The 12,232-nt window shown below is 43.2% G+C and overlaps 1 protein-coding gene across 6 annotated transcripts in view; it reads left to right on the top strand.

Moving 5' to 3' along the window:
• Positions 1 to 12,232, top strand: part of SLC45A2 (solute carrier family 45 member 2) — a 33,735-nt gene that overhangs the window by 19,515 nt on the left and 1,988 nt on the right. Inside the window, exons 5-7 of one of the 6 annotated variants that reach the window (XM_033110353.1) lie at positions 5,124 to 5,165; positions 5,814 to 5,937; positions 9,937 to 10,151. In XM_033110353.1, the coding sequence (XP_032966244.1) occupies positions 5,124 to 5,165; positions 5,814 to 5,937; positions 9,937 to 10,151 (381 nt within the window). Of the gene's footprint in view, positions 1 to 5,075; positions 5,268 to 5,813; positions 5,938 to 9,936; positions 10,202 to 12,232 lie in introns of all 6 variants that reach the window. The other 5 variants (XM_033110352.1, XM_033110351.1, XM_033110350.1 and 2 more) reach the window with 5 other exon arrangements.

Here is a 12,232-nt window from a genome sequence, read left to right as displayed (position 1 = left end):
AGTTGGAAGCCATCCCCCCAGCTGAAACGTCATTACACCTAAGAAAGGAAGAACAGGTATTGGTAGCCAGTTGTTAGTCCCTGACAAGTCACCAGCTCCTAATCCTCGTTGCTGTGTAACCTTCAGTAAATTAACCTAGCTGAGCTCAGTTTTCTCATCTGTGAAGATAATGCTTTCTCCCTTGCAGAGAATTTCTAAGGGTTACATGAAACATTGCAGGTGAAAACACCTAGCCCAGTGATTTACAAATAGTAAGTGTTATAGAAGTCTGTTTCCCTTTTTAAAGCATCCCAGATTCAGAATTAAAATCTAGGCAAGTTTGGTGCGTTGGAGCAGACAAGATTTAGGCGGCATATTTTTTAATAATTACAAAGAACGAAAAAGTGAATTGCCAAATATTTTCACGTGAATGCAGTTTTATTAACTTCATACTCTTGCTCTCGTCAAGAATCCCTGCTCATTTCTGAGGACTCTGCGTTACCTTTCCCAGTCCCCCAGTCCAGCGGCTCCTTTGTTTCCATGTATTATGGAACTGAGTCTTCAACTGGAGTCCTTTCACCTTCTGTCTTGTTTGTTAACTTGTCTGTGTTTCCCCACCGGATGGTGAGGGAACTCCCTGGGGGCGGACGTGGCTTCTGGTCCACTTTCCCATTCTTGACCTTTACCTCAGTGCCTGGCATGCAGGAAGCAGGCAACACATGTTCCTTTAGTCGTTTGTTGAATGAATGCAGCAGAAATGGTCATCTGAAATATGGATCTTGCTGGAATTTGTTTGGGTGAATAATAAGAATCATAAGAACTGGTCACATTATGTACACAGCTCATCCGTTCGTTCGTTTGTTCATTCATTCATTCATTCATTTCTTCATTCATTCAACAATATTAATTGAAAGCCTACTCCAGCTGAGCATCAGGACACTAGTGAGCAACACAGACCCTGTTCCTGTCCCAGAGTTGTCATCTAGCAAAGTGCAGCTATGTGTTGTCTTACTTTCTTAATAAATGTATAATTTCGAATACTTTTAAATTTACAAAAAAGTTGCAGAGAGTAGAGGGAGTTCCTGTCTACTCTTCACCAGCTTCTCCTTAATGTTAACTTCATACATAACCGTGGTACATGTTTCAAAACTAAGAAGTTAGCATTGGGACAATGTTATTGAATAAACAGCAGACATTTCTGTTTTGTCGGTTTTTCCACTACTGTCCTTTTTCTGTTCCAGTGTCTAATCTAGGATATCACATTGCATTTAGCTAAGTGATTTATAATGTTTGAAAACTGTGTTTTCTTTCAATGGTATTTCAAGGAGATATATTTGCTTCTTATAGTCAGTAAAAAAACCTTATTTTTATTTATACAATCGTGTATGAATAAAGGCAATCAGTCTTAGCAACTAATTATAAAAGTCTTTAAATAGGTTTCTCAAGGGTAAATGCTTTGTTCTATTAGTTTGCTTAGTATTTTCCCCAAATCAATGCAAACGTAAACTTCAACATTACTTGGGTTTGAATTGGCAAACTGCTTACTAAGTAGGGTCTGACAAAAGGAGGCCTCGCTATCCAATCAACTGTGTTGGAGTTATGTTTCCACAGGGTACCAACCTGCCTTTGTCTCTGCCGCCCTGATAAGGGAATACAGTGGAAGGGTAATCTGTTCATCCGATTCTACCGCCAGCTCCGAGTTTAGCGTGAGTGTAGTGTTTACCGTGATAGGAAGAGCACATGGAGGACATGCCAGGTTATTGGGAAGAAGCCTTTATCTGATCTTGATCACACAGCAATTAGAGAAAATATGGAGTCTAGGTCTCGAGGCCAGGCTAGACCACCTTTCCCTAGCCCAGGCTGCCTCGGGAAGCACTCCCACTGCCTCCATCCTTTGCTAAGAGACCAGAACTCCCCGGTCACTGGTCCCCCTTGTTGTGCAGTTCTGCCCGACAGAATGGGGCTCCTGGGCTAGCCGTGCAATGGAACCCACACGATCATTACAAGATATGTTTTTGAAGATGTATTTAAGACATATCACGTAACACACACACACACACACACACACACACACACACACACACAATGATCTCCGTTTTGGGAAAATCTACACGCATACAGAGGAAAAATAGGAAGGCTATATTCCGTAAATGTTAATTGAAGTTAGTTTCTCTGGATGATAGGCTAACACGTGGTTTTAATTTTCTTTTCTAAACCCTTCAGTAGATTCAACATTTTTATAATGGACAAATATTACTTTGAAAGTAAGTAATGTCACAGTTTAAGGAACAAAGCAAGTCAGGGCTTTACTAAAGATCAGGAGATACCACCCTGATAGATTCTCACTGCCTCTTTGCCCTGTTGATTGATTATGACTCAGCAGAGACTGTTGGAAGGATCAAATGAAACAAGTGAGCAGAAGCCTTTTAAAGGCATAAAACACTCCACAGTAGTAAGAAAATAAATGCATCAAATACAATTAACTTTTTCGTAGGTGCCACATACACAACACTCTCAGTGGTTTTGTTATTTGGTTTAAAAAAACAAAATTAAAAACACAGGGTAACAACTCTTAGGTTCAATGCCAAACTTCCGACTCTTCTATTCCAAATGTGCTTCTGGGCGTCCAGCTGCGCAGTGGGATTCCGCACCGTGTGGGCCAGGGCCCTGGCTCTCATCGTTCATCAAAGTCATTGCTTCCCAGAGTCAGGGTGGCTGTGCAGTTTGAGAACTGGTTTGTGTGTGTTTTTTTTTAATGAAAAAAGTCCTGAATTATTGCAGAGTTCAAAACAGATCCCATAAAATTCACCTGCAGTCCCCCCATGCCATCGTTGCTCCCTTCAGCATCTCAGCTGTCTCCTTTGGGGTGGACTCTTGTGAATCTCTCCTTTTCACTTACAAATCCATCACCACCCAGTCTCCAGTGGACAAAGGCACACGCTACATGCAATAACACAACTCCCATGGCTCAGAATTATCGAAAGGGCTTTACCAAGGGAACTAATGAGTCAGAGAATAATGAGATGCCAGCTGAATTTTTATTCTGAGTTAAAATACCCAAAGGACCTTTGAATATTTACATTCTCATCTTTTGCAGAAATACTAGGCATAATTTTAAAGCTCATATTTACTTTTGGAAGAAAGGAAAAAATTAGGTTAACAATGAAAGCAGGCTGAAAATTGTATATAAGGCAGGAGCAGAAATTAATATTTGGAATGAAGCTGAATATGTGCTGGCCAAATTCACTTTCAAAAATTTTGCATTTGGGAAAGAAGGGAAGGAAAGTGAAGATAAATCATTTAGTGTGAGGCAAGACAATCAGGCTGTTGTTTCTTGGTCTAGACCTTTAGCCACTTCTTCCTGTGGTCAAGGAAAAATAAATAATTCTGCCATGGCTTTCTGTTATGGTCACCACTTATTTTGACAGGTACCATATTTTACATTAAGAAAACAGTTATTTTTCCTAACTCTAAGGGGATGCCTATACTTTTCAATACTGATTAAGTATAACAAGATTAGTTCAGTGATGGTCAGTAGTTTAAATACTATAAAATTGATGAATTAAAAAAATCAATTTATACAGCAAACCTACCATGAGGAAATACAATTTTCTGCAACAAGGAAGTAAAAAGCATTATCGTCTTAGGTTAAGCGTTAATACAAACATTATGCTATTATAGTTAAAACAGAAAATCTCAGGAGACAGTCTTATAAATAAACTAGCCAAGATTCAATTTCATTATGTCAAGATTCAGAATAAATAAAAATCTGACAAGAGAGACCTATCATCCCACTATGGTTGATGTTTATAGTCTCAGTGTCCTCAGGACAGGTGACTACTTAATATTCCTGAGGTGTCTTTCTTCTCTTATGTGACAAGATGTTAAAGCCTGCTTCATTCTTTGTATTTCAAAATAGCTATGTCAATAGTTCAAAAATTTTTATTCTCTCAAGGCCTCTGATACCTAAAAATTGTAGCCTCTGGTTTTAACATAATTTAAGTCTAAATTAAAGAATTTGGGGGATATGTATTCATTGTGTGTGTGTGTGTGTGTGTGTGTGTGTGTGTGTGTGTTCTACAATCTTCTCACTTCTGACTCAACATAGGGCTCATTTACATGTGTTGGCTGATGGCAGAATCTAGGGAAATAAACTGGGAGGACGTACCTGGCCAAGAGCAGGGAGCTGATTGGCTCTCTGTATTCATTTTCTATTGCTACGTAACAAATTGTCACCCATTTATTATCTCACAGTTTTGTAGGTCAGAAATCTGGATGGGCTCAACTGGGTTCTCTGCTCAGGGTCTTACAAGGCTGAAATCGAGGTGTCAGTAGAACTGGAGTCTCATCCTGGAGGCTCAACTGGGGAAGAATTGGCTTCTGAGCTCAGTCAGGTAGAATCCAGGTCCTTGTGGTTGTAGGACTGAGGTGCTTGTTTTCTTGCGGGCCGTTGACTAGGAGTCACTGAGATCTCCTAGAGGACACTCTCTGGTTCTTTTCACATAGCCCCCTTTTACCTTCAAAACTAGCAAGTTTTGTGCTTTGAAACTCTCTGACTTCCCCTTCTGTTCCCAGTTGGAGAAAACTGCTTTTTACAGAGCTCATGTGATTTGGTCAGGGTCCCCCAGGTAATTTCTCTTTCGATTAAGTCACAGTCACTGATTAGTAACCTTAGTTATGGCTGCAAAATTCCTTTGCCATGTGACGTAGCATAATCCTGGGGCAATACCAGGGGGTGGAGATCATGGGGCCATGTTAGAATTCAGTCTACCACACTTTCAGAGTCAAGAAATCTATGAATTATAATCATTTAAGGCTAGGTTAGATCTTTGACTTTTGTCCTCATGCAGTGGCTCTGTCATTGAAAGGGAGAATGCTAGATGTCTCTTATATCTTGGTTCAAAGCAAACTGTTTCCAGGCCCTTCCAGTTCCCCAAAGACCCACTGTGGGCCCGAAACTGCTAAGTATCCATACATACTTAACACCTCCTGTTGGTCACTCCATGAGACCGTTAGTGCCACGCCCAGAAAGTGTGACCCTGTGCGATGGTCGACTGACAGATATGTAACATGGCCGTGTGCTCTGGCTCCCACAGCTGGCTGTATCTGCACGGAAGGTCACGCCTGTCTCATGTTTATTCCAGACTGGGAGGACAATGACCGTGAAGTCGCTGCTGAGGGCGCTGGTGAGTATGCCTGCCCACTACCGCTGCCTTTGCCTCAGCCACCTCATTGGATGGACCGCCTTCCTGTCCAACATGCTCTTCTTCACAGACTTCATGGGCCAGGTAACCGACACGTCTGTGCACACTCACTGACTAGTGCATCCATTTTCAGTCAGCACCGGTGGAGCTTCTGGGCTAGCCTGGAGGATGGGGCTGACACAGTAAGAGTGTCAGAAAAACACTTAAGGAGCTGACTTACACACAGGTTCTAGAGGCAAGTTCCTACACCCTGGACGACTAGAGGACACTATGGGACCAGTACTTGGTTGAATACAACAGATAGGGAAAAATCAGTGCGAGCTGTAGCGGTCATGGCAGGCTTCATAAAGGAGGGGCTTGAAGGGTGAGTAGGAGCTAGAGAGAGAGAGAGGAGAGTGGAGAAGAGTCCGAAGCCCGTTGGCCGTAGGTATTAGGACTTCCTGAGGGTCCTTGAGTACAGGTGTGAGAAGGTGAGACAGGTGGTATGGTCATGAGAGAACGAGCTCTGTGCCCTAGGAAGGGGCCTCGGCCGGGGACATGTTGCTCCCCAGGGATGGAGGCACAGCACGTGTGAGAAGGGGTCCCTACCACCCTGCATTTGCAGCTCAACCGCCCAAATCTCTCTTTCAGATTGTGTACCATGGGAATCCCTACAGTGCACACAACGCCACAGAGTTTCTCATCTACGAAAGAGGGGTCGAGGTTGGCTGTTGGGGCTTGTGCATCAATGCCGTGTTTTCCTCACTTTATTCTTGTAAGTCTCCTCTTCCTAAGGTTGTCTTCTAAAGGGCGCTGGTCTAGCAGAATATGGGATTTTACATTTCTGTATTTATTTCTTTGGTCTTTAAAATATCAGATTCTTCATAAATATATGGAGGTCAGGAAAAACTATTCTTTTAGAAAGGACCACATGGAAAGGAAAAAAAATCCTTTTCACAGTGAATTCCGGGTGTCGTGGGAACAGTACTTGATTGTTCGGTGATTACTTTGTCCTTGCAACCAGTGGATTCCTGATCAAGGTTCTCTGGAAAAGAAAAGGAGATATTCTAAACAAGGAAGTGACATGTTGGATGGATGAGGGACAGAGTCCCAGCACAGAGTACTAATTAATATTAGGTCTCTGTTCCACTGCAGGGAGGTCACTGGTGGAGTTTCATAGATATCAGATTTGTAGGTGACACAAAATAGGAGGGATGCGTAATATGCTAGGTGACCAAATTAACCTGTAAAATGACCTTAGCTCAGACAAGGTGTTATTAAAGGAGCACTGTTCCATGTTAGGACAGTGGCTTTCCTTCTCAGGTCCCCGCTTTCCATGGGGTCTGGAGCCTGTTGACCCCCCCACCTAGCCAACTTTCAGCTGTGAGGACACTGTCAACAAATGAATTTCTGCAATTGGTTTTAAATAAATCCAAACAGATGTACTCCAACTCGAGGGCATCACACAGGCTCCTTTTGTGCTTGCTAATGTGTGTGGAAATCTCGAAATTCTGTATACATTGAATGAAGTCAAAACTCTGGTCTATAAAATGTATGCGGGTCCCCCATTTAGAGCGGAAATTTGGGAGGTCCTCCAGCATTGTGGAAGACTGGCTGGTCCTCCATGCAGAGCTCTAGACTTTGAACAGGCCCTGGGGACAGCAGAGGTGTGACCCAGGTCCAGGGGGAGAGATAGTGGACAGTCCCTGTTGTCATTCTCAGGGGCAATATCCTGTCATTGAAGTGTGCTTCCTGGGGGGGAGGGAGGTGAACATATATAATGACCCCTGTCTGGCATTCAGCCCTTTCCCCAGCCCTAGCACAGCAGGAAACCTGCTCTGAGATCAAGAAACTCTCTTCCAAATATGGCACAACTGGGAAAGGGGGACCTAACATAAACATGTAAGGAATTCATGAGCCCAATAATCATAAAACCATAAAATTCATCCTTTTAAAATATGTTATAACCAAATAGTGGTGGCTTACTATTCTCCTTAGCATGTTCTTTTTTCCCCCTCAGAGTGTGTGAAATGAAAAAAATTCCATTTCAGGAAAATTCCAGGAAGATCTCAAGTACAGAAAATAGAATCAGGGAGCGTTAGACTAAAAGTGTCTAATAAATTATAAATAGACACCCCTTTGTGCTTTCAAGAGATGGGGCACTATTTGCTACTACTCTCATTCTTTTTTTAAGAGGAACTCAGTTTTCCTCAAGTAATTAACATTTTAATTTTATGTCAATTTTAACTTGTTTTTTCCCTCAAAGAATTTCTACTAGATACCATTCTTTATTAGTCTAGTTTGAGTTCCTGTATGAATTTCATGTCATTTGAAAATTAAAAAGCATGTTATTTTTAGGCCCTTTCTATTTAAAAGCTCTGTGTACAAAAGAAACTATTATCTGAATAGTTTCCTGAAGTTATATTCATGTATAAATCTATGGGACCCCTATCACTGTGAATTAGAACTAAACTTTTATGTATGAAATCCCAGCTAGCCCTGCTCGGGGATCTCCAGGGGTCCCCGTGCCCATAGCAGAAAGTCAGAGTCCAGAACCCGGTGTTCCAGGGTTTGGCCTTGTTTACATTTTGACCTCTGCCGCTCCCACACAGATTAACTACCCACGAGTACTCACTACGAAGACCTTCTCATCTCTGTGTATTTGCTCCTGCTTTTGGTTTCTTCTTCTAACTGAACTGCTCTTTCTACCTCCCCACCTAGACTACTCCTGATGATGCTTTTAGACCCAGCTCAAACATGACCTCTTCTGTGAAATTTTTCACATCTTTTCCCCCTATACCTCCCCCCATCCTGGGCAGAATCAATCATTTCCTTTAATTCCACAGCACATGAACAACCCTCTGTTTGGGGCTCATCACATAACATCAGGTGCAAATCCAGAATTTCTATCCAGCCAGAGTTTGGCAGGGCAGTCTGGCTGCTGGGATGCGGGGGTAGGGTATGGTGGTAAGGGATTTGTTTTCAAGATCCTTTGCCCAGCAAGCATTCTTCGATCAATGAGAATAGCAACAAAGTACTGAAATATAGCCGAGTGTTCGTATCATACACTACTATTCATAGCGGGTACTTGAATCCCTCATTTCCCTCCAATCCCGGCTACAGGCACAGTGCGAGGGTACGACCACTAGTGCGCACCAGACCCAGCACAGGGCAAGCCAGCATGGCCCTTACATTGATTGATTTCTCTTCATGAGTAAAGCGTTCTTTGCCAGACTTTCACTCTTTGTGCTGAAGTTACTGACGTTTCCAAATATCTCTCTATCCTTCTTCACCTTCTCCTTCGCTGGGCTATACATTTGGACAAGAGCATTTTTCTAATGAATATTGATGGTATCTTTTAGGTACTGAGACACCTTAGGTTACATTTTCTGCATAAATATAATCATTAAGCAAACGGAGGCAGACCTAGCTTTCTGCTGCTTTCATTCTCAACCTTGACACCAGCCCTCCAGGCATGGTATGAATTTAAAGAGGGAACAATGCCTCACACTTGTCAGTTTCAGAGCTGTCTTCGGGTCTTCCATGGGATGACCTGCAACAGTGTTTAGTTTCCTAACCCCATTCAAATGTAATAACAGATTAGGTTTCTTGTCTGTGCAGGGTGCAGATATGGAAAATCTCACCCTGGAATAGGCACATTTTAAGTATGTATCATTTATCCTCTGGGTTCATGTGTTCCATTAGAATGGGGCAGGGGAAAGATAAGGAGTGTATGGATTAAAAGCAACTGATGGAAAAAGGAAGATCAAATTTTTTAGGGATTTTCCCCACCGTGGTGGAAAATACTGTAAAACAGAATTTTCAAGTTTTAAAAATGAGCTGTACCACAATACCTTTATGAGCAAGCCAAGTATAGCTGCTGCGAGTGGGCCCAAGCTGAGCCCGCCACCTTCAGCCCAGCCTGTACGTTGGAAATGACCATAGCCACGACTGACTAGCTGTCTGCTATGTCTGCACTGGGCTGGTGATTTCACAGACCTTTTCTCTCATTCCATGCTGACAGCAACCCCCAAAAAGGATTTTACTTGGTCCCACTTTTCAGATGAGGAAGCTGAGATTTTGAGAAGTTATGGAAGTTGTGCAGAGAATGAGGGAGCCGGTGATGGGAGTTGAGGGGGGGGTGGGGGCAGTGGGAGCCCCTCCCCCTGGGAGGGGTTGGCAAGTCAGGGAAAGTGTCTGCAGTTCATGTCCATCTTTTCCTCCTCAGGTGTGCACGACAGCATTCAGGTGGGGACCAGGAAACTGAATGACTTGGATTATTCTATCAAATCTGGTGGTTTTGGTTTCCTCCAACCTGGCTTTGGGTCTTGGGCCAGAGAGGGCTGGGTTGTTATTTTGGTAATGTTAGGCTAGACCCCTGCCAATCAGAATGACCCCCCCCCCGCCGCCCCGTTTTTCTTCCCCGTCCTGCAGCCCCAGGGTCCCAGAGTCAAGGCGGGCTTTGCTTCAACCTCTTTTGCACCCTGTTTCTATTCAGCTGCCTGCTCAACAGTGCCTGGTCCTTCCCTGTAGGAACTAAAATCAACCTAGCCAGGCAATTTCCAGCTCTTTTTTATGCCAAGGGATGTAAAGCTGATTTCAAAAGCCAGCTGTTTTCAAGCGCAGATAAGGAGGTTCTTTTGTTCCTGACTCAGTATAAAAAAAAAAAAAAAGGCTCCTTCAAAAAGTGAATCTTCAGAAGAAAGGATTGTCTGAAATTATTAGTGGTGTGTGGCACTGTCAGCTGTAATTTCACCCTTTCTTCTCTCCACAGACTTTCAGAAAGCGTTGGTGTCCTACGTCGGATTAAAGGGGCTTTACTTCCTGGGGTATCTGCTGTTTGGCCTGGGGACGGGATTTATCGGGCTCTTCCCGAATGTGTACTCCACCCTGGTGCTGTGCACCTCGTTCGGCGTGATGTCCAGCACCTTGTACACCGTGCCCTTTAACCTCATGGCCGAGTACCACCACGAGGAGCAGGAGCAGCAGGTGTGTGGGCATACCTGCGCAGGCAGAGTGACAGCGGCACTCACGTGAAGGTGGGCGGGGCACTGAAGGTGGGCGGAGCACTGAAGGGGGTGGAGCACTGAAGGGGCGGAGCCAGATGTAACGATGGGCTGGTCCAGGCATGACCACCGGCCCCTCCTCCTTACTCTGAAGCCTTGTGCACCTGGGAGCAGTAGGGCAGGCCCCCTTACTCCCTATTGTCAGATTAGGAAAAGGGGGCTTGATCATGCTGAGAAATCAGCCCACAATCACACAGAGCCACGCAAAGGGGAACCCGGGGCTTCTGACAGCTGCCCGACATGTCCAGGTGCACCTGTGATATTTCTGGGTCCCATCACCCAACCACTGCAGAAGTGCACGGTGGGATTTCCGGGATTTATTGATTGAGGGTAGGGCTTTCCTAGATGACATTTTCCTTGTAAGACCTGATGTTAGTAAGTCAGACCCTGTGTGCAGGGAGGAAAGTTGGTTGTAGGTGGTCACCCCCACCGGCTGCCTGGAGGGAGGTCTGTCCCTTTTCCACCTTGGAGCTCAGGCTAGAGGGCAAGGCCCTAACGGCCCTAACAGAACACTAGGTTAGGGATTTCTGCTCTAAGATTATCACATCTTCTTATTAAAATGTGCATGAAAATAGGATTACATTTCTTAACTGGAGCAGTGATGTAAAAGCTAGAGAGAGACCTTCGAGTTTAATCCATCACAGCATGAAACTGCAAAAGCACTGGTGACCCGTGACCGCAGTGCCGACCTTCTTTTCCGTTATTTGATCTGGCAAAAGTCACAGAAGGGCAGAGTTGTCCCAGGATTTAAACCTTCCAAACAAGAGTTGTGGCTGTCCCCATCCCCTGGCAAAAATGTTTGCTGCTAATGTGTCACAATATTACTAATGTGTCAGTGTGTGCAGGGATTTTGCTGGTAAAGAGACAGCATCATAAAGAACTATCCCTCCAAGGAGAGAGTTAGATGGTACTCGGGCCAAAAATAAGCTTAGAACTCAGAGAAACTTGGATTCAAATCCTGCCTCTCCTGTTTGGCAGCTGTGTGACACTGGGATGTTATTTATTGATTTATTAAGTATTAAAGTCAGTTCACAGAGGTAATATAGCCACATGGCTTAACGATCACAATGATGTAGAGAAGTGTGCGTTAAGAAGTGGTTCCCATCCACCAGTCGCTCCTGTCTCCTCCTGGCTCTTACATGTACCCACTCTAATTAGGGTTTTCTTTATCTTTTCCATATTTTTCATGAAAATCAAGCAAATATGAACTTACTTTCTTATTTTCCCTTTCTTATTCAAAGGATAATATGCATTTTTAGGCACAATTTTTTTACTTAATAGTATAGAAATTATTATTCAAACTCTCAGAGCCTCAGTTTTCTAATCAATCAAATGGGAATAATATACCCACCTTATAGAGTTGTTGGAAAATTAAACAATAGTATAGGTAATCTGCCTGCATAGTGCCTAACTAGCATCTGGCAAAGACTCAAAAAATGGTATCATTATTATTATTGTCACAGGGATAATAATAATATGTGCATGTAGGGAGGTGGTGAGGATGAAATGAAGTAACATATATGAAAGAGGCATTGTGGTAGGCACAATGCCTACCACACAAAAGACACCCAATAAATGACAACATTATCAACCAATTCAGACCAAGTATCAAATATTAATATACTAACCAAACATTAACCATATTTTTTATGTTGCTGTTGTATATATCTGTGATTCAACATCCTTCTAGAAATGTGTGAATTTTTAACACTAAAGAAAGAAAGGAATGGAATATTTACTGAGTTTCTACTACATTGTATTTGTTGACTTCTTCAGAAGAGATAATTTTGTACATATTAAGCATTTAATTCCCACAGAATTAAATTAACTGGAATGTAAGACTTTGTGACAGGTCGGGACAACATCTTCCGAGAAGAGGGTAGAGCTGCTTGGTGCCCCTGGCTTCCTTCTTGGAATCAGGGGATAGCAAACTATGTCTCCCAGGCCATCTATTTTGCACAGCCTGTGAGCTAAAATGCTTTTAAATTTTTAATTATTTTTTTA

The sequence above is a fragment of the Rhinolophus ferrumequinum genome, chromosome 7 (genome assembly GCF_004115265.2).
Source record: "Rhinolophus ferrumequinum isolate MPI-CBG mRhiFer1 chromosome 7, mRhiFer1_v1.p, whole genome shotgun sequence".
NCBI classification, from domain to species: Eukaryota; Metazoa; Chordata; class Mammalia; order Chiroptera; family Rhinolophidae; genus Rhinolophus; species Rhinolophus ferrumequinum.
Note: the sequence above shows the minus strand (reverse complement) of the source record. Positions and strands in the feature narration are given on the sequence as shown.